The sequence below is a fragment of the Ailuropoda melanoleuca genome, chromosome 2 (assembly GCF_002007445.2).
Source record: "Ailuropoda melanoleuca isolate Jingjing chromosome 2, ASM200744v2, whole genome shotgun sequence".
In the NCBI taxonomy this organism is placed as follows: domain Eukaryota; kingdom Metazoa; phylum Chordata; class Mammalia; order Carnivora; family Ursidae; genus Ailuropoda; species Ailuropoda melanoleuca.
The window spans coordinates 145,385,359-145,411,696 of record NC_048219.1 but is presented as its reverse complement, the minus strand read 5'-3'; the positions used below and the strand labels follow the sequence as shown (position 1 = coordinate 145,411,696).

Below are 26,338 nucleotides of genomic sequence, written 5' to 3'. Positions count from 1 at the left end.
AAAATGGGCAGAAGATATGAACAGACACTTTTCCAATGAAGACATACAAATGGCTAACAGACACATGAAATAAAGTACTTAATTTTAAAAGGAAAGGTCACCAAAGTGAAACCTTTCGTTTCAAGAGAACACCAGCATTTTTGAATCTAAGTTTTTGTCTTGGGTTCCTTAGTCTTTTTTCTTAACGGCTATAGGTGATCTAGAAACACCTTGGAGATTGTGGTTTCTTGAAAGGTATTCTCAGACACACTAAATAAATTCCTAGCAATGGTGTGACTTGCAGCTCACTATCTACCATTCACTAACTGCCTCTTATCCTTTGTTGCCATATCACTGGGACTAAAGTGACATTTGGGCTTTTTTGTATTCACTTATTGGGCTGTACCCAAAGTATTAAACAGAACATTTTGTGAAGAGACAGTAACTCTGGGTTCTTGATTGTCCAACCACAGAAGCAGCATGACTGTAACCACCAGATTCTAAACATACTTTCATTCTAGCTATAAGATACATGCAACTTTTTAGTACCCTAATGTAGCTCAAATCCTTCAGCAGCAACTTAAATTCTTAAATTTGCAATTTTAAGGAACTGTGACTTTCCATAGATGGGCTCTAGATTATAGTAAAACATTTCCTTAATCTTAACAGTTCTTTCAATTTCCAGTCTCTCTATGGGAAGGTATATAACTTATAGAAACAGATATTCTTACATTTTTAAGTGCAGCTCAAAGAAATACAGTATTAAAGTTATAAAAATGCTAATTTATTAAGTCCTTCAAATACAGCACTTCCTTTGTAAGTTTCATATTAAACCTATAAAGGCACCAACACAGGACCTTCTGGATTAAACATTTACAGAGCAAGACAGCATCTGAGACAAAAGGCGTCCTGGTATTTTCTATGGTGTGTAGTCATGAAGACAGTGGCTTCCACTTTGTAGCTAGGAGAGACTCCATTTCCTTCCTTGTGCCCTTCTGTAGAGGGCAATGACTAACCTACTTTAAAAGCAGAAATTCTGTATACATCACAGATACCCACTACAAGTAGCCTATAGCAGTGAAGCCGCCAGCAGAGGCACTGGATTTAGTCAGACTCACTTACCAGCTACTAACAGTTGATGTTACTCAACCTCACTAAACCTCAGTTATTTCACCAGTAAAAAAAAAAAAAGAAAGAAGAAAGAAAAAAAAAGATGATACAACTCACTTCACAGGATTGTTAGATAGATAGATAGATAGTTAGAACAGGCATTACCTATTGTCTAGGGTCAAATCTCAGCACAGTGTCTGGCTAATAAAGGATGAATTAAAAAGTAAATTATTGATGCAATAGTCATTTCTAGAATAGTATTCAGCAAAAATATGTAGACTTCATCAGAATCACTGAAACCAAGTTAGAAGGAACCTTAGAGATTTTCATTTTATGAAATAAATTAGTTCCAAATACAGAAAGTAACTTGTAGGTGGTAGAGGAAAATGGAGCACACACAAAATTCCAGAACAGAACTCTTTCCATTGTGTTCTTAGGTTTTGGAACTCCATCCTCTCTTATTTTACAGCTTTATAGTGACAAAATTTCAATTTTTAAAGAGTACCTTCCCAGATGTAATGTGGATACAATGAGGTACAAAAGATGTGACAGAACTGTGTTAAGAATGGATTTAAGAGGTTGTCCACCAGCCAATAATAGACCCAATCAACAGATCACATCAGAAAATAGGTTTGAGTATATTGAAAATAGAGACATGCCCCTGAGGCCAAACATAGGCAAAAGTAAATGTGATGGCAGTAAGACCTCATTTACTTTTCTGACAGGGTAGCACAAGAAACTTAAGCAGCAAGCTTCATCAAAGGATTTCAGCCTGGCAGCTGCCAAGGTTAAATTAAGTAAATCTAATTGCATGTTTAACATTTGTCTGAAATAATTGTTGATTCACTGGGGGGAAAAAGCCTATTTGTGGACCAAATATAAAAATGTCAAGTGGACAACAGCATGTCAAGTGGAAGAAGAGCTGCCTGGGTCCTGAATGCTCTTTCATGGATGTGTTACTGGGCAGACCCTTGTGTACCGCAGCTATCTGCCATTACCTGCAAGAGAATCCAGATATAATGTCTCATTTCTACTAAGGACCCAAAACTGGATGGAACAAAAAATATTCTGGATAAGAGTCAAGATTCTAAAATTTTGAAACTCTGGAATTAAATCCAGCAAGATACAAATTTTAGGAAGGATAAATATAGGTAATTGGACTGTAAAAAATCAGACTCCAGGGAGATGTGGCCAAAATGGCATATACAGAAAAGACAAGCTTTGTTAAATCCAAGTTCAATGTGAGGTGACAGTGCAATGTCCATCAAAAATGCATTTATTAGTGACTAGAATAAGGAAATCATTGCTACTACTCTGGCACATTCAGGCTTAGACACATCACTTTAAGAACATCAAAGGGGGGGGTGCCTGGGTGGCTCAGTTGGTTGAGCACCCAACCCTTGATTTCAGCTCAGGTCATGATCTCATGGGTCGTGGGATCCAGCCCTGCTCAGCGTAGAGCCTGTTTGAGATACCCTCTCTGTCCCTTCCCCCTGCTTGCTCATGCACTCTCTACCTCTCACTCTCTAAAAAAGAAAAAAAATAATAATTAAATAGAATTTTTAAAATGAAATAAAATTTTGGGGAGCCTGGGTGGCGTAGCTGGTTAAGCGTTGACTCTTGGTTTTGGCTCAGGTCACGATCTCGGGGTTGTGAGACTGAGGTCTGCATCAGACTCCACACTCAGCAAGGAGTCTGCTTGAGACTCTCTTGTCCTCTCCCTCTGCCCCTCCCCCCACCAAAATAAATAAATCTAAAAAAAAAAAGAATATAAAAAAGGCACATATGAAGAGACACTGGGATGGTGAAGGGTCTAGAACTCACAGGAACAAAAGCTGACTGGAGAAGATGTGGGGGAACATGAGCTGCCTTTAAACATTGGAAGAACTGACCTTCAAGAGAGGAACTAGTCAATTCTTTATGACTACAAAGACAAAAGTTACATCAATGAATAGAAGAGGAAGATAGATTTCAGTCTAATAAGCAAAAACCTCTTAATACCTGAAGATTTCAAGTTGGAAAGGCAATAAATTCCCATTTGGTCACAGCAAATGTTTGGGATGACTGGTTATCTGTGGCCTGGGGGATAGGGGAAATTACACAATAATGTTTGGGAAAAGGTAAGATGAGAGGATTTCTAAGGTTCATTCAGTCCAAGCTTATAAGAGCCAGGCAGAAAACTTCTTTCTTTAGTTAATTAAGAGCTGAACCTTAGTGAGGCAATTGATTCTTGAAATGTACCAAGTAAGATTAGGTTCAACAGGTTTGATCCTCAGTCATTTCAGAGCCCAGAAAACTACAACCTTCCCTCCAGCACAGGAGCCACAGAAAGGGACAAAATCAGTATCTGTGCACATAATCCTTCACTAATAGAGATGCTACTCACGGGTACAGACTATATTTTATCAATTCTCTGTCAGTATAACAAGTTGCTGCCAAAAAAGGTTAAATGGAATCAACATGAAATCAGCAACAATTTCTGTAACAATGAGTGGTTTTGATATTGTTTTATTTCTTCCCAGCACATTTTAAAAATCACACATGGGCATTTGCTTATAGAACAGTACAGTCTAGGAAAAGCAATAAAAGGAGAATCCAAACATACACCAAAAGCACAGTATATAGACTACGTTTTGAGCCCTTGTGGAAAACAGTATGGCTCAGTCTGAACTGACAAAGCTGTGTTGAAATCTCTCAGGAATTTCCCTTCCCACTACATATCAACGTTTAAACTATAAATGTAAAGAGAAGAACTGTTTGTATGCATTAGTTACAGCAATATAATGGCTTACATACAAGAGCTTACTCACATGTAGTTTCCAAAAGATTACTACAGTACTGGCAGGAATATGTACTGCCTTGGAGGAAGACTCAGGATAAGATATTATTCAAGTCAAGTTGTATCAAAGCCAAGTATTTCACAGGCTTAGCAAAAAAGGACAAAAATTAAGAAATATAATCTACACATATTTCTCATAAGATTTATCATTGTCCAGGAACAGAAATATTCATTATTCTGAAGGCACCGTCACAGAAAAAAAGACTGACACACAATATAAGGAATAGAACCCCCCTCCCCCCACAGGCCTTGCTCCTCAGGGAGCTGTGTGAGCTAACATCCAAAAGCATGTAGTGGGTGTCTCAGGGACTGAGTAGGCCACATCCACTAAGCCACATCTTAGGGCTACTAAGTTGGGACAATGGAATGAAAATCTAAGAATGAAAGTACATATAAATCCCATTGACTGAATGGATATATGGAGTACAGGTCCACCATATAATTAGTGAAACAGACTAGAATAGGTGATCCAAACCCATGCTGTGGAAGGGATTTTCAGTATTTCTACATATAACTACTTAATTCCTGACATATTCTGGAAGAGGAAATAGCCCTGAACTATTAAACAATCTCAGTCTTTAAAGACTTAATGTATCCTCTCCCACTCATTTTAAACAATGGCTATTTCATGGAAAAAAAAAATTCCAACAAGGCACTGTGAACTTTTGGGGATATTCCTTACAAGGCCCAAAAAAATAATTATTTATAGAAACTGTATACCAGTACAAGCATTTCATGTCCTTTACGGATATGTGAACAAGATTACTTTAAGGGTTAAACAATAGATTTCATAGGGTGCTCATGTTGTTCATGAAAAACACTGCTAACAGTAAGATGCCCGAAAAACAGGTGTTTGTGCTGCTCAGAAATCCACACTAAAACATTCTTTTTCTCCTTCTTAGATTTGGAAGTTCAGTCTCTGAAAAATGTTCTTAATGATACTTAATGTAGTGTTTTTCTTCCCTGTGGGGGAAAAAAGGGGTTCTAAAACAATTTCTTTTGGGAACCAAAAAAGAGATCTTTTCATGTTCACAGAACTCAAGTTAACTTCATTCTGTGATGGTTCTTTGGCTTGAGTGTTCCATGTATCAGTGGTCCTTACTCATGTTTGTTAAGGAATTGTTGTGGTTAGAAGAGCACAGAGCTCATTCTCTGAGGATCTTCCTAGGTTCAAATTGGAATGCTTCAGGTTCACGGGAGACTAAACACCTCCCAGGAATATAACATTGATTTAAAAAATAGAGTGATAAAATCTAGCTAACTATATTCTAAAGGGATCTGATTATGCTTCATTAATAAAACTATAAAATTTTGTTCTCAAATCAGTGGAAATACGAAGATGAAAAACTAAAATTGAAAGAAAAACCCACATGCAAACAGAACAATGAGTTCCCACTCCCTCTGAAGAAAACAAAATCTCTTAGACCTGGGTGCACTTTATTAATAATATATGTTTCTATAACCCTGTTGATGTTACAAGTAGTTTTTACAAATTCCACACTAAAGACAAACAGTGTGGTTTAGGAAGCAGAAAGCCAAGTAACTTATATCCTTCACAGCAGACACTCTATTCGATAGTTAAAAAAAATCTTTTACATTTTCTGAATTTCAGCATCAATGTATACATTTTTTCCTTTTCAGGACACTGAAATTAACAAGAATTCAGTGAATATACTGACATATAGTTCATTTGGAGCCTTGAGCAAAGCCACACTTCCATAACTCATAAAGCCAAAGGTGATTCTAGAGTCTTCAATCCGAAACTAGCAATTGTTATTTTCAGCTTTTCTCCCACCATGAGCTAAGCCCTAATTAAAAGCAAAGATGCCAAAGATTAAGTAGTAAAGGAAAAACTATTAAAGCTGTCCTTAATGCCTGTCATGGTGTTTCTTAAAACGTAGAGACGCTTTCCACGGCATTCCATTAGGGCTGCTTTAAGCGCCAGCACATACAGCTTGTGAATCAACCCATAATCAATAACTGCTTGTGTTCTACATTTATACAGAATAGATGCTCAACCACACCCAGCCCCGTTTGAACAGCTGAGGTTACACACTTCAGCTTGGGACTACAGGGCTTCTTTGATCAGCTCTGGTTAAGAAGCTATAGCTAAAAAAGAAAAGGACAAAGAAAAATCCCTGGAGCCAGCATGCAGAAAGGCATCCTCACAAATGTGAGCTAGGACTTAGCAGTTACTAAGACAATATTCTGCAAACCAGGTTTCCTTGCAACCATCTGTATCTTGACACATACACACTGATGGAGGCTCACCCTTTCTTGCGCTTTTGTTTTCCAAAATATGTCAGCACAACTATGTGCACTAGGCGGCTTCCAGCTTCATAACTAACTCTTAAGTAATAGTAGTGAATATGTAAGTACTTAGGAAGTAAACTTCCAACGCCTCTGAAGAGGAAAGAATTCAATCCTCTTTCTTGTGGTAAAATGCTGGGCACAATAAACATGTGGCTTCTACAATTCTGACTAAACTAAAAAAGCTCAAGTTACTCAGTATAAGACGAAACTCACTTATGCACTGTATTTTGCACCAAACATTAAGGCATCAGTTTCTGTAAGGGTCAATAAAGCCTGTTCATATTGAGTCTTTAGTATTCAATGCTACTTCTCACTAGCAGCAAGTTCCTAGTCCCACTAAAATCTCAACCCAAATGTGACATCAACAAATATTAGAAATATGACTAATTTAAGAAAGACAAATCAATGTTTATGTTGTACTAAAAACCAAATAGGTTATGAGCTTTAAACAAACTTACTCAAAATGAGTTTAAAAGCCTCACATAAACAATGTACTCCAGGCTTTAACTTTTATGAAGCCATTTTCAGATATTTCAGAAATATGAGGCAAGGTTTAAGTGCCTCTGTGCATAATCAAGAACCCAGTTCTCCACAGAAACTAAGTATATGCCGAGGTATCACTCAGAAGCAGGTGTGAGAAAGTGGGGGAAAAGGCTATCTGATTTAGTAAATCAGAGTGAAACAGCCCTGGTGAGTGTTCATGTGTTTCAAAATAATCCCTGTAGAAATGATTCCAACAACAGAATGTAGTCATCACTATAAAATCAAGGCTGGGGAGTCCTGCATACATGGAAGAAGAAAAACAAAGACATAATCACTAATTTCTATAAGGTTCATGTAGAACAGTGAACACAACAATTTTTAGCTGTGACATTTATAGTTTCCTAATATCAAATACAGATTTCTGAGGTTGTTGAAATCTGAACTACCTGGGAAAGAATGTTATAACAATCACGTGCAAAGGAATGGATCTGCTTATGAATCTGTAAATTTTATTTAAAAAAAATTACTCAGAAACATGTATACACTCCAGTGAGATATTAGTACTGTATTAAATTTTACATTTTGATCACCAGTTAGAGAAATTACCTTCATGAATAGATAGATGCATTTTATAAAGCTGAGATTTTTATAATTCTAGAGGCAAGTGTAATTTCCTCATCAAGCATCCAACTATTTCAAATAGCAAGGGCTTTTAAAGCTAAGATCTGCTGGAAATTTTATAATTAAAAATAAATCACCAATGAAGAGAGGCAGCTCCTAATAAATAAATATTTAGTTTTTGTTGTTAAACTGATATTTAATTTTGATTTGCTTACAGATTTTAAGTTTATTAGTTTGAGGCCAATTTTATTAAAAATTGTTTATCATTTTGAAGTCTTAAAAATACCATTTTGTTGATTTAAATTTTTACTTTTCTGGATAAGTATACTTCAGATATAAAAGGTATCAAACTGCCCAAAAATACTTTGGAGCTGTTGCTACATAGACAGACAGTGTGTCCTTTTAAAGGATCGTCTGCACTTTGACTTACATTATCTGATCAAATATTAATTTTAAAAAATTATCAAAAGTTAGGTATTGCATTAAGAAAAGAACCCATCCCAAAATGTGAATCATGAACCTTGACAGACAGTGACTCAAAGTAATCATTTCATTTATTTTAATATCCAGGTTCAAATGTAAAAATGTTTGTTAAATGTGATTAACGTTCTCCCTATTACTTAAGAAATATGATATTTTAAACTTTTGATTATGGCATGTGTATTAATACATTTTTTTCAAAATTTAGGTTAAACCAGTAATTCAAAAAAGGTGTTAAACCACTATCAAAAACTAAACTGAAACTTTACTTTTATATGAAAATTTATCATGTTGTTTGGGTTAATTAAAAAAAATTTGTCATTGAAACTTGAGGTTTTCAAAGTCAATAGTTAAATGATAGCTGTGTTTCGTTGGCCAAACGATCCTTTGAATTGGAGATATTAAGTGTAAAGAGTCTTCCTTCTTCTCCCATTGCAGCTTCTTCTGCATCTCAGCAACAAGAATGTGAAATCAGAAACATTAGGACTCTTAAGCTGAATAAAGGCATTCATTTCATGGTAAACCTGTTCTTCACGTACAATGAGTGATAAGTCAGCTTTTCTCATAAAACATATTATGAAGGAACTAGGATACAACAAGAGGTTATCTCAGTTATTCACATACAACTCATACCTCAGTAGAAACAGAAACACGGAGAACAAAAAACATGTCCCCTAACAATAATTTTTAGACTGATTAAAGGTTCAATAACTGTATACTAATTTCAAAGAAAAATGTAGGCCAAGCACCTCACAGAACTGAAGGTATCCTAAATAACAGGTTGCCTATATTCTTTCATGAGTACCCTCCTTAATGGCCTACTCACACTAGAATGTGTGATCACTCCTCAACGGAATCCTTCCCTAGATACCTGCTTCCCAGAAACATCCTTTTAAAAAGAGGCTAGGTAAGCAGTGGATGACACCAAAATCTGCCTTTGTTCCCAAGGGGAAGCATCAATACAGAACAGCTGGCAGCATCTTCCTTTGAAATAACGACTAGCAGCCTTGTGCTGCCTAAAATTTGAAATGACAACCAGTTAGCGGTAAACTGATGCACCTACAATGAGCGAGATTTAGGAATACCACCTGTCAATCCATAGATGTAGAAACAAAACAAATACAGAATGAAACAACTTATTTTAAACCACAAACAAATTTTGCTGAAAATACAGTCCATGATATATTTGATTACTGGTATAACCATAGTTGAAGACTTAAAAAAAAAAGTGACATTTTTCATAACAACCGTAATGGATTTATAAAAGGTTTTTGTTTCCAAAGATGTTATTGGGGTCCACATATTCCTTGACAGACTTCAGCATCCCAAAGCCGACATCAGAGATACTTTCCTTTAGCCACTGCTTCCGTAACTTGCCCACTGGAAAAACAAAATCAAAAATGCTTCAATATACACTATGATGCTGGGAACCAATCAATCTTGTGACCATGAATGAACAAACACTGTGTGATAAATGCTTTTATTCAAAAATGAGAAATGTTTTGCTTTATTTGATTTATTGAGCCCACCAGACTATCAAGCTCATTAAGCCCAATGTATTCCCAGGGGAAGCCTGAGCTCCACAGTGTCTCCTTTCTCTGTAAACTATGAAACGGAGATATAGGAAGCTTGGGCTGAGATTGGGGCCCACTTTACAAATAACAAAATGAGAAAAACACGCATTTCAAAAGAACCCACCTCCTGTCTTAACTACCAAAACATGCCAAAGTTGCAGAGAAAATGAAGTTAACTAAAGAAAAACATCATCTCCAGATGAATTTGTTGGGAATATTATAGCAAAAATGGCAGGATATACATCCATAAAATATTTTAAACTTAAAATAATTAAGAAAATCTGAACCTTTAACGGGTTTAAGAAAAAAATGTGGTTATGAAACTTTTATTTGCATTTTATTTTCATATTACTTTTAAATAAATTTACATGTTCCCAAATAATGGTTATTTTCTTCCTATTGTTTTTCCAGAATTAAGACTTTTTTAGGCACTAAATAAATACCTAATCCATTTTAAACTTAATCTTCTACTTTTATACATTGTATAATGTCCCCCTTCTCTGTTTCTAGCTCTTGCTAATTTGAGAATAATGAAGTAATATGATGATCCACAGCATAAATTATCTTTTTAAGGGCACCCAATAAAAAAACCTTTTCTAAGTAGAACTTTTATAAGAAAGGATATGCACTTAATCTGTAAAAAAATTTTGACATGTTAACTTGCTTTAGCATTTAAAGCAATATGCTAATTTATCTGTGGCAAAATGGATAAATCTTTAAAATTTACAGATAGGCTTATCTGTAGTTAGTACTTTGCAAACATATTATTATAATAATTGAATTCAAATGGTCATTTTCCACAAATGTTCATTAATGATCCAAAGTCATCAACAGTGATTTAATTGGCCAACTGAAATAGAAACCTTCTTTCATTAAAGTATTCAGCCTGTCATTCTAAAATGCGATCTCATTTATCAGGCAGCAGTGATACACTGTAGCATCTGCCATTTGGAACCTTAAATACCATTTCCGGCTCAACTCAAACCATCTTTGTGTCCAGTTCTCCAGGAAACTATCGAATTGTCATTAAAATTACAGCATGATATCTTAAGCAAAATATTTCTGCTTGACTTCTAGAAATAAAAAAGTTTGCTTGTATTAAGATGGGGAAAAATGAGATACAGCAGGAAAAAAATCTTAAATTCAAAAAGAAAAAAAAAACTGTTTAAAGGAGCTCTAAAACTGGAAGCCAAACAAAACAAATTCTTATTCATGAGATCTCTACCACCAAAAAGATGTTGACCTGGTCCTCCTACTATCTCCCTTGGACAACTCATCACAATGCTTTAGGCTTGGTTTTGTCATCTTCAAAGATATTAGAATCTATGAAGTCTTTCACCTCAAATAGCTTATGATTTTAAGCACTCAAAAAAGTTGTAAATCAGTTATTTTCAGATTTGCTCCAACGGATTAAAAAAAAAAAAGCAACTACTTTGTGAGTGACAGAAGTTGCATTATTATAAGCTACCCACACTGAGGCAGCTCAAGAGAGAGGGGTGAAGAGCAGTCAATGCTAGTCTCCACTGTTATCTGTAATATAGTTTCACTGAATGTGTCCTGTGGTTATGGATGTAATTGTCCTGAAAAGACTGCAAACAACTGCTCCAACAAGATGGAGCACATTAGAACCTCAGCAGGATGCCCAACAGCTAGCTTGTCTGCCTGGTTTTATACCTCTAGTAATAATGCAATTCCACAAGGAGCTGAACCATCGTCTGAGAAGCCACCCAACAGCCATTGCATATTTAATGAAGTTGCTCACCAAGCGCTGGAAAACAGAAGGTGCTTGGAGTGCATCATTAGTTCTGTCAGAAGGATAATTTACACATCTATCTTGTCAAATTTTCTATGGTTTATACTTTTACAATAATCAATCTAACATACATTTGATTAGTGAACTAGAAAGTAAAAAAAAAAAAAAGGCAGTACAGGCAAAATGGCTGTGGCCCCTCATAAACATATTTAATGAAAGAATTTAACCCCTTGATGGCAGAGGTCTGAGCGTTTCTTCCTTCAGTGATAATAACAGATTTTGAACTGAGGTCAGAAATCATGGCCTATATAATTAAAGTGACCAGGAAGCTTTTTAGTTTTGCTTAACAATTTAAGTCAGCTACACTGTAGGGTAAGTGTACAGACAGAAAACACAGTTTAAGTAAAAATGCTCAGCCTTTCAAGCCTTTAAGACGATTAATAGAAATAATCTTCATAAAATGCTAAAGAACCTTTGGTGGCTATCTGAGATGAATCAATAAATCAAAAACAACAACAACGAAATACCAAAGACTATAATCTCTAAGAGAGATCACACTTCAAAGTAGAAGACTTTTATTCTAGGGCTAAACAACAACACTAATAATATCTTTCGTACAATCCTTATTTGCACTGCTAGGCATTTAGAAATTAGCTGACTGTACTGGTCTGGATACGTGTAACACACGTGTGCACAAATACATGCATGTTTAAACACATGTAGAACTCATTTCAGAAATGGAAGAAATGACACTCTGTCCTTTATGTAGCATGACATATAGGAGGAGGGGAGAATGGATAAGAATAGCAAATAATAGGCAGCCGAAGACTATTTCAACATCCCTTGTGTATATTCACACAAATTATTCACGACAAGACATATATACATTCTTACCACATGAAGCTTATGCCTCTTTCTGAACCTGGATTATCTGATGTGGGATATTCATGACTACTGACTCAACCACATTCTTTTGACTTCTGATTTTCCAGAAGTATAAACCTGGTCTGAGAGCTAACACTAGAGCTACAAAAAGCTAAGATAGGGACCTTGTACTCCACAATTCACAGTTATCCTAAATATATGATACCCAAAGTCTTAAGCCGGGTATTTAAGAGTCTTAGATAAATTTTTAAAGATATAAAAACTTGGGTGCCGGGATGGCTCAGTTGGTTAAGTGTCTGCCTTCAGCTCAGGTCATGATCACAGGGTCCTAGGATTGAGCCCCGCATCGGGCTCCCTGCTCAGCAGGGAGTCTGCTTGTCCCTCTCCCTCTACCCCTCCCCCACCTCGTTTTCTCTCTCTCTCTCTCAAAAAAAAAATAAAATAAATAAAATCTTTTAAAAAAAGGTACAAAAAATATAGACCAGCTAAATGCTGAACATTATCACAACTAATGGGAAAATTCTTTTTCCACTTAAATTAAAAATGGAATTTACCTTTTTACAACTTAATATCTAACGATATATATACAGCTTGGATAAGACAAGTATTTTATGTTCCTCCCCAATATACAGTACCTTTTAAAAAAACTACTTTTGGAACAGAGGAAATAGAAGCCAGTATTTGAAATCACAAGTTCAACAATCCCCTTTGGATGATAACTGCTCCAAGAAAGAATGCATTTTGTGGTATGAATGACCAAACATGTACAGGGAGTACTGGGAGCACTGGGTGTGAAAAATGTGGTCCTGATAGCCAGCCTAGTCACCAAAAATTATCTGGAACTACTCTTTGTGGTCTAAGGGACTGAAGGCTTAGCAGAAGCTACCAAATAGTCCTGTTTTAAAAGGGATAAATCTGGGGTCTGTTAGCCAGAGTTCTTTTTAGCTAAACAAATTAAAAACTTTTTGAATTATGAATTTGGTTATAAGATTGCAAAGATTATATACTTATTTAAACAACAATTATGAAACAGACAATACATTTAGAAGATTACCAAAACTAAAGCTCAGAAGTACAATTTCCAAAGCTAAAAGCACCTAACCATTATTACATAACAACTATATTTTGAAAGTTCTAGTTTGGGCATCCTGGATATCACTTTAGTACTATTCTATAGGTCAGATTTTAAAGAGAAAATCTAGACTTAACTGCTTGTATGAGTGATCAGAGCATTAACTTTGTATTTCAAGTTTTAATTAATCCAACCAAATTGCTGGTGGATTATGTAAGGAATCAGTGCTGGAAGATGAGTTGAAATCAGCCCAACAACCTCACGCCATTTGAGGTTCTGGCCCCATGAAACTTGTTAGGTACTGATGAGAACAGAGAACATGGACAACTTCCACTCTTTGAGGTGATCTGTGATGATGCTTCTTCAGAGGGAGGGTTTCAACATGAAAAGAGGATGTAGTTGTCCATATATTTGTGCTATATATTTTTGTGTGCATTTGGTTCTCGTGAGGTACATGCTAAATGTTAGCCAACAGAGCTCCAACTCAGGGATGCTAACATCCAGGCTTTAAAGGCACATGAGATGGGACTATGCCTACCCAAGAGTTTAGTTTAGTGCTTTGTGGATACTTAAAATTATGTTTCCATTTCTTTTTTAAATATTTGGCTTATTTTCTACTAATGAAACCCGATACTGAGATGACAAGCGGATGGATACAACAGGCTTTAACAAAGCAATTAAAATCTAAAAGGATTTTTCTTTTATTGAACATTTTTTATTAAATATTTCAAATGTCATTTTTCCTCATGCTAAGATTTCATCTGTGCAGTCCATACAATAGCTCGGAGATCTTATTGATCCTTAAATAGGTCTTTAGAGATAATGAAATAGAATAAAAGTTTAAATTACTAGGGCCGATAACAGATCACAGGAGATCTGTCTTCAGAACATAATCAAGTGCTAATTCTGTTATACTTCCCCCATAGATGGCTTCACAAACTTGAAATTTAAACCCAAGCTGTCAACGCCTATACAATGGAGTAAAAAGCAAGTGAACAGGTGAAATAACATGAGACAGATAAGGGCAGAAAAAAATAGAAAACATCATATGCTGCCTGAACACTAGGGCCATGATTTATTCATTTTTGTGGTTCTGTTGTTGAACAGTGTATGCCACACAGTAAGAGTTCAATAAATGTTAGTTGACATAAAAAATAAATACGGAACCACAGTTATCTGTGAGTCCTGTTAGATTGGGAGCAGAAATTCAAGTATCTAGGGAAAGCTATCCGAGTTTCTTTAATTCCCATTGCTTATATTTGCCTTGCACTTCCTATATTTTGACATTATTTCTTGGATATAATCAGAGTTATTTTACAGTAGTTAAAATAAGAGGTAAGTCAAAGAACCTAAAACTCTTTCTTTCAAATCTCTAGGACTTTCTGGACTCTATCAGTGGTTTCAGTGGTGGCAATTTTGCCCTCCAACGTACATGTAGTAATGTCTACAGACATTTTTGGTTGTCCTAACCGGGTTGATGTTACCAGCATTGAAGAGGACAGAAGCCAGGGATGCTGTTAAACATCTTAGAATGCACAGAACAGTCTCCAGAACAAAGAATTATCTGGACCAAAATGTCAGCAGTGCCATAAATGAAATCCTGGACTATGTGCTTCCAAGGGGCTATCTCTTAGAAGCCCAAACAATTTCCATAAGGGCAACATACTTCCACTGCTACAACCAACTGGATTAGTAGCAAATGGTTTATTGCCATTTGCAAGGTGAACTTGCTCTAAATTTGAGGCTACTGACCAAACTGAGAGAAATTCTGGAGAAAGTGATAGACGGAAGTTACATCTGAGAATATCAATGGCACTGATGACTACTGCTACTTCATTTTAAAAGTTAACTCCTAAAAACTTGAATTCAACATCTATTGAAAAAAACTTGTAAGTCATTTCTTGCACCATTTTTCTAGCCAATGGTGAATATATATATATATATATATATATATATGTGGAATAAAGCTTCACAGCACTATCCCTCTTATGATAGAAATGTTCTTTATCTGCACTATTCAGCATCATAGCCCCTACCCACATGTGGATATTAGCATTTGAAATGTAGCTAGTGCAAGTGAGGAAATGAATTTTAAGTTTCATTTCATTTTATTTTTTTAAAGATTTTATTTATTGGGGCACCTGGGTGGCTCAGTCGTTAAGAGTCTGCCTTCGGCTCAGGTCATGATCGCAGCGTTCTGGGATCGAGGCCCGCATCGGGCTCCCTGCTCAGCGGGAAGCCTACTTCTCCCTCTCCCACTCCCCCTGCTTGTGTTCCTCTCTTGCTACCACTCTGTCAAATTAATAAATAAAATCTTTTTTTAAAAAAAGATTTTATTTATTATTTATTTGAGAGACAGAGAGAGAGAGAGAGAACACAAGCAGCAGGGAGAGGAAGAGGGAGAGGGAGAAGCAGGGTCCCAGCTGAGCAAGGAGCGCCACTCAGGGCTTGATCCCAGGACCCCTGGATCATAACGTGAGCTGAAGGCAGACACTCAACTGACTAAGCCACCCAGGCACCCTGTGAATTTTTTAATTATCGTTTTTTTAAGACAGAGAGGTGAAGGAGGGGCAGAGGGAGAGGGAGAGAGAATCTTAAGCAGGCTCCACACCCAGTGCGCAGCCTGACATGGAGCTCGATCTTACAATCCTGAGATCATGACCTGAGCCGAAATCAAGAGTTGGATGCTTAATGGACTGAGCCACCCAAGCGCCCCTAATTTTAATTAATTTTAATTGATTTAAATTTAAATAGCCACAAGTAGCCTAGTAGGTTTTGTATTAGACAACACATAACAACATTTTTAAAAAATTTTAACTAAAGTCACTTTTAATAGATTCACATCTGAAAATATCTATAGGGATTTTTTCCTGTTATACATTTTCTAAGTTTAAAATCTATTAATTAACATATAGAGTATTATTAGTTTCAGAGGTAGAGTTTAGTGATTCATCAGTTGCATATAACACCCAGTACTCATTACATCACGTGCCCTCCTTAATACCCATCATCCAGTTACCCCATCCCACCACCCCCCGCCCCACCAGCAACCCTCAGTTTCTTTCCTATAGTTAAGATCCCTTACGGTTTATCTCCCTCTCTGATTTCATCTTTTTTTTATTTTTCCTTTCCTTCCCCTATGTTCATCTGTTTTTTTCCTTAAATTCCACAGATGAGTGAAGTCATATTATGTCTTTCTCCGACTGACTTATTTTGCTTAGCATAATCCCCTCTAGTTCCATCGTCATCATTGCAAATGGTAAGATTTTTTTTTTGATGGCTGAGTAACATCCCACTTTATACTCTCACACACACACACACACACACACACACACACACACACCACACCACACATCTTTATTCATTCATCTGCCGAGAGACATCTGGGCTCTTTTCATATTTTGGCTATTGGGGACACTGCTGCTAAAACATTGGGGTGCATGTGCCCCTTCAAATCACTATGTTTGTATCCTTTGGGTAAAAACCTAGTAGTGCAATTGCTGGGTCACAGGGTAGCTCTATTTTTAACTTTTTGAGGAACTCCATACTGTTTTCCAGAGTGGCTATTCCCTGGAAAGTCATCCAAGTTGTTGCATGCACTTATAGTTGGTTCCTTCTTATTGCTGAGGAGTTGACCATGGTATGGATGTACCAACCACTAGTTGAAGGACATCTAGGCTATTTCCAGTATGGGACTATTATACGTAAAGCTGCCCTGAATACTCGTGCACAGGTTTTTGTGAGTGTAAGTTTTTAATTCTCTGGTATTCAATTCTCTGGTATATACAAGAGTGTAATTGTTGGGTAAAATGGTAGTTGCATGTTTGATTTTATAAAAAAAACTGCCAAAGTGTCTACAGAGTGGCTGTACCACTTTGCATTCCCCTCCAGCAATGTATTATTGATCTAATTTCTTCATATCCTCACCAGCATTTTTTAATTTTAGCTCTCTGATAGGTGTGTAGTGATTTCCTTTGTGGCTTTAATTTGCATTTTCTTAATAGCTAATGATGTTGAGCCTCTTTTCATGTGATTATTTACCATCTGTATATCCTCTTCAGTGAAATGATTCTTCAGCTCTTTTGCCCACTTTCTAATTGGATTGTTTGCACCTTACTCTTGAGTTTTGAGAGTTCTTTATATATTACAGACATAAGCCTTTGTTGGACATGCGATTTGCACGTATTTTCTACTACTCCGTAGCTTATCTTTTCATCTACTTATCAGAGTCCTTCACAGACCAAACGTTTTTAATTTTAATTAGATTAAATTTATCAACTTTTCCTTTAATGGATTGTACTTCTGGTGATCAGCCTAAGAACTCTTTGCCTAACTCTAGACCCTGAAGATTTTTTCCTATTTTCTTCTAAAAGTTTTATTATTTTATGTTTTACATTTAAGTCCATTATCAATTTTGAGTTAATTTTGGTATAAGATGTTGAAATTTAGGTCAAGATTCTTTTTGGTGTGGGGGGCTTATGGATGTCCACTTACTACAGCACTATTTCTTGAAAAACTATATACCTCCCCTACTGGACTGCTTCTGTATTGTTGTCAAAATCAGTTGGACATACTTATGGCAGGGTTTTCTATTCCCTTCCACTGACGATGTTTCTCTCTCTCCTTCAACAGCACAGTCCTGATTTTACTAGAGCTATAATACAAAGTTTTGAAACCAAGTAGACAGATTCCTGTGACTTCATCTTCTTTTTCATAATTGTTTCGGGTATCTAGTTCCTTTGTCTTGCCATATAAATTTTAGAATAATCTTTTCTATGTCTACTAAAAATTTTGCTGAAATTTTAATGGGAATCGCATTTAACAAATAAATAAATAAATCTGGAAATGACCGTCTTCACTCTGCCGAGTTTTCAACCAATCCATGAACACGGTCTCTCCACTTATTTAGGTCTCCTTTGATTTTTTTTTCATCAACATACTATAATTCTCAGAATACTGATCCTGTAAATATTTTGTTGGATTTATGCCTAAGTATGTACAAATCTTATTAGATTTATGTTCACTTCATTTTCTTTGAAGCAACTGGAAATGGTATTGTATTTTAAATTTTGGTTTCTCTAGGTTTGTTCTTAATATTAGAAATGTCATTGATTTTTGTGTGTGCTCTTAAATTCTGCAATCTTGCTGATCTTGTTTTTATAGATTCTTTGCGATTTTCTACATAGGCAATTATGGCATCTATTAATACTAAGAATTTTATTTCTTCCTTTCCAATATATATGTCTTTTATTTCACACTATCGCTTTAACAAAGGGCTTCAAAGCCAATCTTTTGCTGATTCTTTTGAGTAGTCTCTTTTTTACTTTTAAAGTTTCTGATACTACTGGATCTGTTAAGACCACAAAAAAACCAAAAAACCAAAAAAAAAAAAACCCCAACCTTGGAACAGCTGTCCCACAATTATTCTCTAACAATAGGAAATAATTTTGGCTAGGTAAAGACACCAATATTTAAACTAAGACTGGTTTTATTTAATCAAAGAATTGTACTTCCTGACAAGGACTCAGGTATAATTTTAGCCAATGAACAACTTAAAAACTTAAGTCATAAATTGAAATTAAGTACATGGCTGATACAAACTCTTTAAACTGACCAGCTCGTCAGTTACAAAAACAAGCAGTATGAAGATTAAGTTAAGCAGGCTTTGTATTTCCTATAGCCTCCAGTTCCAGACTACATCTGTTTTCTTTGATACACAAAACCAGAGTTAAAATAGCTCCATTTATCACAGCATGATTGTAGGCAGACAAACCAGTCTGCCTGTTTCCAGATAGCGAAAGCAACCGTTATTAATCACAATTACAGGCCAAACCCTCTCAGAGAAATTGCATCAATATTCTCCAAACCCGCAACCCTTCTACTCTTGAATCAAAAATGGTACTGAAAATGTCACGACACTGCCTGAAGGTCAGTAAATAAAGATGACACTTTGAGGTCAACTAGTTTTAGGTTCAGGATGCAAATTAAGGAAAATCTTTCCTTCACATAAAAAGAAGTGATCTCTCAAAAGCTCTGTCATTAGTTAAGTTTAGCAGGACAATTAAACCCATTCTACTTCAAACTTACATAGAAAGGTTTCTGTTTTATGAAACTATACTGAACAGCACAGGATATTTGACATTTACAAATTAGATGATTAACTTTAAGTAGGAAGCATTTATGAAAATAGACATTTTTGTATAGCATATTTTGTAGCCAAGAGTGTGAAGGAAATTTCTCTTTCATATAGATTATAATAGAACTTCCTATAGAATGAGACCAACTGCAGGTTACAATTGAAAATATGTTAGGACAATTGTTGTATCATATCCCTTAAATGTATGAATGTATCCATATAAACTGTAACCCTTTCTTCAATGGTTAAGAATATAAACCAGAGTTTCCATTTGGAGTTGTCTATTCCTATTTTTTTAAGCCTTTTTTTTTAAGCACCTACTGTATGCAAGGCACCTTAGATGCTTTACATACATTATCACATGTAATTCTTTTAATAATATACAAGATAGGTACTATTATTCCTATTTTGTAGAAGAGAACACCAGCTCAGAGAAGTTATTTTCCTAAGGGCACACAGCTAGTTAAGTGCAAGAGCCAGGAGTCAAATACAGATTTGATTCCAAAGTCTATGTTCTTTCCCCTCTGTTTACAAGCCTCTCGACCTTTTATTTGCTTTAAGAAAAAGTTTGAATGGAACCTTACATACTTAATGCATCTATGGAAGAACACTAAATTGGCTGCTGTTATGCAGTTGTAGAGAAATGCACATTATTTTATCCTGCTTTTCTACTAAATAACTGGCTCTGCTAATACACTCTCAGAAATATTATGGAATAAACTGAGGCTTTTCATGATTAGACATGACCCTATATTCCAACAAGGCCTGACCATTAAATGTTTGAAGCTAAGTTAACAATGAGACTATAGCCATTTTAATATGAAAGATTCAGAGCTGTTTGAGAATTTGCAAAACTGCCCCAAATTCTGTAAGCACTTGGGCACTTATCCACTCACTTAACATATTCATTGAGCATCCACTACATAGAAGAGCCAGTAGTCACTGTACTAGGTACTGGCAAACACAGTGATGAGCAAGATAAAGTCAGTAACCTCATTGAACTTACTCAAATGAGGAACACAGAAACTAAACAAGAGAACAGGGAAGATACCTCTAAGAAGGTGACGTTTTTATCAGAGAATTAAATGATGGGGAAAGTGAGCCATGAAAATATCTGGCAGAAAAACAAGAGAAAGAAAGAACATCAGAAAAAGAAGAAACAACAAAGACCTTGCAGGGGAAAGGGGGTTGGTAGGTCTGAAGAATAGCAAGAAAGGCAATGCTGGTCAAGTAAAAAAGTAGTAAGAGATGTGGATGGAGAGATAGACACATGTATATCCTTGAAAGTCCTGATAAGGAGTTTGGATTTTATTTTGAGTATGAGGAGAAAACATTGAGTTTTGGAAAAAGATTACTCTGGCAGCAACAGAAATGACAGTAGGGGAGAAAGAGTGGAAGTAGACAGACCAGTTAAGATGCTACTACAGCAGTCTCACCAGGAAGAAATAGTGACTTGAACTAGAATGTTGTGGTGGTGATGTTTTCTGGTAGTTGAGAATCATCAGCATGTCTTTAAGTCCTAGGACTGAGGTAATCACCAATGGAGTGAACACAGAACAAACTGGCTCAGGGCGGAGTCCTGGAGGACACTCCAATATTTAGTAGTTTAGAAGACGGCAAGCTGGCAACGGGAGCAGCACATATGAATATACTTTGTATTTAGGCTTACCTAGTTACTTTTTCTAAGCACTAGAGGAAACCAGGGAGTTTAGGGTTTTTTCTATGCAGTTGTAATTTCTGAGCACACAAAAAATAGAAATATGAGAAATATGATAGAAATAAAAGATTTCTATTTAAATGAGGCAGAATCTCTTAATAAATTAATATGCAATCAAACCTAGCTACATTCAAGTTCAAGCCAATTTATTCTAAAAATAAATCATTTCATCAAACTTGGGAATCTTTAACAAATAAAGACTTATAGGCCTAGAACCTGAAAAGGCACATAAATTACAGAAGGTTTATTGTAATATGATCTGACCTATATTTTTGTTACCTGATACTGACAATGTGTTAAAAACCTACAATCAGGAAGTATAAAAACAACCAGAAAGTCAAACTGATTTACGTGCAAGAGCTGAGAAACAATGAAATGTCTATGATGCGGAAATCAAAATGTTGACTCATTTCTGTTTTAACATCTAAGGCACGGCAAGTAATTAACTTAGTGTCTAAATTAGAGAAACAGAGGTTTTATACTTGAAAAGAAAAACAGTAATGTTTAATATTTCTTCTGTTGGTTACTACCACAACCTAGGCTACCTCAATGACAGACATACAAACTCTCAAGAAATATCAGGTGCCTCAAATTGCGTACTGTTGTGGCTCTCCCCAGCACTTTATCAAACCAATTATTTTTAACAGTAGGAATATTAGAAATTCTACCTCCATGATGATGCGACAGGCTCCCTCCATTAGCAAGGATTTCTTCTCTAGCTGCTGCCTGTATTTGGAAACAACACAACAAATAGTTGCTACTTAGGTTTCACTTTGAAGTGAAAGAGTAAGACCCAGCTCCCAAAGGAGGCACATAATTCTTGGGTTAAATAACAAACTAGAAGCCTAATTTGCCTTTCTCTTGGGTTAACTACATTTAAGAAACAATTAAATATGCAGCCTAGCTTTATATGTTTTTTTCTAGTGAATGGTCACTATGTTTACAATAGTCACTTCAAGATTGTAGAAAAGAAAAAGAAGACAAAATGATCAACTCAGCAGCACTACATTGTTAATAATAATAAAATGTTTTGTGAAGACAGTCAAGTCCTACTCTGAAGTAAACATGTCACTATACCAACAAGTGTTAGTAACTCACATTTATTTTAACTGCTTATTTTAACATTTAACTGCTTATTTTATGTCTACAAAAGTACACTAAGCAATTCACCTGTAGTAATTCATTTATTTTCCACTATCGCCTTATGGAATAATTACAATTATCCATATTTCACAAAGAAAATGAGGCTTAGATGGCTAAATTACTCGCCAAATGTCATAAACTGGGCATCAGACTCAAAAATTACTTGCAAAGCTATCAGAGATCAACTAGAAGAGCCCTTATAGAGAATATTTCTTAGGTCAATGTCCTGGGTCAAATTATTGTCAGACCTATGGACATTTAAAAAAAACCCTTGTTTTCTCCTCCTAACATGTTTGGCCCTGATTAATCTCCTTATACAGCACTAAGGTTAGAAAAACACTTAAAGCAAAATAGAGAATGACTGAAGTGCAGAGTGAAAAAAGGGGAACGGAAGTAGAATTATATTCAATTCATGAGTATATACCAGTCATGAGGTGAAATATCTATAGTGCCTAGAACCTCTCAAGAATTATTCAGGTGTGTATAAACTATCAGGAGTTAGGCCAGGTAGAAGAGGGCCCAGGCAGGATAGACGGACCACATCTCATTGCAAAGTAACTTGTATGAACTCTCATCACTTAGGATTTAGCGTTTTTCAAATGAATCCAAAAAATGCTAGCATTATATCGTCTAACAAATTATTTTAAATAACATTATTATAAATTTAGTAAATTATTACATTAATTAAACAAATAATTTTAAATAAAGCAATAACTGCTTGAAATTAGTATTGCTTAGAGAATGGCAGTTTGGATTGGGGAAAAAGGAGTAATTTCACCTTGTAGTAGCACAGGGACAGGGCCTTTGAGGAGCCAGAGGGCAACCAAAACACTGAAAGGCTAACCTAATGGAAAAGTACTCAAACTTTTGAGGGTGATAAATATGTTCATTATTTTGATTGGGCGATATTTTCACAAGTGTAAACATATGTAAAACTCATCAAATTGTACACTCCAAATATGTGCAGTTTCCTGTATTTCCATTATACTTCAAAAAAGCTGTTAAAAAAAAAAAAAAGGAGGCATAGGAGGGAGCCAACCAAACCCTGCTATGGTTTGAGTCTAAAAGCATGCCACTGAAAAATCATTGCATGGTGCTACCTTTGGCAGGCATGAAATAACATTAAGACACTAGGTTTTAAACACTAGCACACCTGAGGTTTTAACAAACCCAGTCTCCTCCCAGTTCCTCCATAGTCTAGTCTGTCTCTTCAACTCTAGGCATACTTATAATGAAAATTGGAATCTTAAGGCCATTCAAAAAATGTTAACAGAAACTGGCAGCAAATGAACCTCAATAGCCTATGTATAGCTATAGGAAACAGAAAATTATAAACTTAGAATGAGGACATTACAGCAACACACACCAAGAACATTAGGGCTGCTGACCTCAACTGTAGCCACCATCGGCAAATGGGTGAATTGCCGAAGTGATAGCAAGGATTCCTACAGTCCTTTCTATTTAATTTAATCAGGTCTTACATACTGTAAATAGCAACCAAAGAATCACAGGCTACAGAATATTAATTTCAGAATACTAATTCTAATATCTCTAGAGAATATTATTAATTTTAGACTCACAATTCAGTATACAACTCCGTGCACCAAATATGCTTCTCATTTCTATGAACTACCAACCAGGTAAGCCACTGATTAAAGAGACTCAAACTAAAATTCATAAACTGATAGGAAAGTTTATTTGAATTAATAAAAGAATGTAAAGAGTACACTCATATATGTAAAATTACCTCAGTCTGTTCAAACACAGTCAGTGGGTCACTTATTCCCCTGTAGTTAAAGGCAAAGTAGAAATAGATACATGCACCTGCATCATAAGTCTGCGTCACCCTAAAAAACAAACAGACAATCCCCGCAAGGCTTTAAGTTAAGTGAAATCAGATTTAACATCTAGAAATGTAAAGGTAAAATCATTTAATTTGCTTAAGCCATAATCTCATTCTCTACCCAGACTCTTAACTCCATGGAAGGAATGGGAGATTGGCTGGATGAAGGAAATACAGGGACTATTTGTACTGTTTTTAACAACTTTTTTTGGTTAAGTCTGGGTTATTACCCAAAGAGTTTAAAAAATTAAAAACAATGCAAATATTTCTCCAATTGGCCTGAAATAAACAAAAGCCCCACATCCTCAAAAGAGACTGGTTTGGTTTGGTTTTGTTACAAAGTATAGCGAAGTTAAAGTAGTCCCCAAACAGACTAGATGGAACTTGGTGATCCATTATAAGCCTTCTAAACTTCCTCAAAGTCAACAGAAATAAGCATGAGAACTTACACCTCGGAAACAAGAGAAATGTCCAAATACCAAAAATGATCAGGCTGGGTTAAATATAGCATCTTCACATTAATAATTATTAAGAACTTTGGAAACAAATTGAATGATCAGATCAAATGCAGTGACATGGCTTTAAAATACTGTCTCTGAAGGTTTTACACTCCGGGCCCCATATGTGTACATGTTGTATGTGTGTTTGCAAAAGATACCAAGCACATTAGATTATTAAATCATATATATGATATATATCTGGGCTCTCAAAATGCAATTAGGTGAAGCATTTAAAAGAGGGCTAAGATAATCATAGTCAGATCTGTGAGTGCAATTTACAGAGGTTCCTACAAAGAATTTAACAGAAGGAGCAAATACAGAGGAAATACTCTTTTTACTACAACAATACAAACAGAATCTAATCTAAAATTTTAATGGCCTTTTAGGCCAAATGTTAGGTGCCTCAGAACAGAAGAAATGAACTGTTTAACAATGCTACTGTCAATTTGCCAGCTGTGTGCTTCTTCTAGTGTTAATTCACACTCATAAAAAAGATCCCCTGAATGTTTACATTTTAAGTACCAGATTTACAAAGTTTAAGAAAAACTGGAGAACCATTTTAACTACGAGGGCACTATCATTTAGGAATAACTAAATTTAAATAAATTGAAAAGATACCTGAGTGAAATGAGTTTATAGCAATTAGTAAAATATTTATCATTCATATTTGAATACCAATATATAGAAAATGCAACTAAATGTTAATAGAGCACTGCTACCTTCCAACAAATCTAGGACTTATACCACAGAGTTCAGTTTTCAATAGATAAACACACTTCTAAAAGTCATAACAAAGTTTCATTGATCAGTAACTCAAAGACAAAGTAAAAATAATCAACATTTTTTAGAAAACTTCAGTTTGGATCTACTTCAGAAACTGACCCAGATCTACACCTTTTAATAGATCAATTCTATCATTTAAGATACTTAAACACCAACCTCTTCCAAAATCATCTGGACAGGTGATAGCATGCCTGCCAAAGTCATTATATTAGTCTTTAATTTCTAAAAAAATTTGTGGAGTTCTTTTCTTACATTACACTCACTGGCCAGTAATTCCTTCCCATAAAATTTCTTCAGAAAATTAAGGGTTAGAATTTCTATTCCAGTATACAAAGTACATTTTAACAGAAATGAAATAAATGAACTCAATAAAGGCACCCTACAGCTAGTTATTTTCCTTGGGATCTTTGATTTCAATGAAAGCTATAATTATTTCAAGTTAATTTTAGAATAACTTTTTAAAAAACTAGTTTCAAAAATGTATCTCATACATTCAACATTTACATTCAACACACAATAATCTCCTTGGCCACACTATTTAGCAGCTCGAATCAAACTGAACTAAAATCAAACTGGTTAAATGTTAGTTTTATCAAGTACGAGATGTAAGAACTATATTTAAAACTCCTTACCAAAACCATTCAAATAACTAGACTGCACATTCTAAATTTTGGTTTTATAAAATGATCACGGAAGCGGAGCATATAAGCTTTAATCAGACAATCATTCTTAAAAAAAAGCTACTTAATAAATGACGTGTCAAATTTAGTCTATCTACCTACAATACATAATAAAGAACCTTAGTTAGGCCTTATGAGTTCCTTCTAAAGAACCAATACTTGTGCTATTATGGTAGGTGTCCTGAGGCAGAATATTTTACTTTCCAATAACTTTCAGTAAGTAGTGGTTTGTCACAGTGATATTCTCATAATGGAAGGGGAGAAGTCTAGAGAGATAAATAGGGAGGTGGGGGAGAAGGAGGAAGAGGGGATAAAATCTATTAAGTCGCTATTTGATAAAACAAAGGAATAAAAAAATTCTCAACTACAAAAAAATAGATTCCATTATTTAAAATGTTTCAAATTTTACTGGTAACAAATGATTTTT

The 26,338-nt window shown here is 35.4% G+C and overlaps 1 protein-coding gene across 1 annotated transcript in view; it reads right to left on the bottom strand.

The window, feature by feature from the left end:
• Nucleotides 1-3,581: 3,581 nt before the first annotated feature.
• The window catches only part of AGPS (alkylglycerone phosphate synthase), a 136,649-nt gene continuing 113,892 nt past the window's right edge, over nt 3,582-26,338 (bottom strand). Inside the window, exons 18-20 of the mRNA XM_034654787.1 lie at nt 23,853-23,952; nt 21,631-21,688; nt 3,582-9,205 (exon numbers count right to left, since the gene is read on the bottom strand). Coding sequence (XP_034510678.1) covers nt 9,084-9,205; nt 21,631-21,688; nt 23,853-23,952 — 280 coding nt within the window. The 3' untranslated portion in view covers nt 3,582-9,083. The remainder of the gene's footprint in view (nt 9,206-21,630; nt 21,689-23,852; nt 23,953-26,338) is intronic.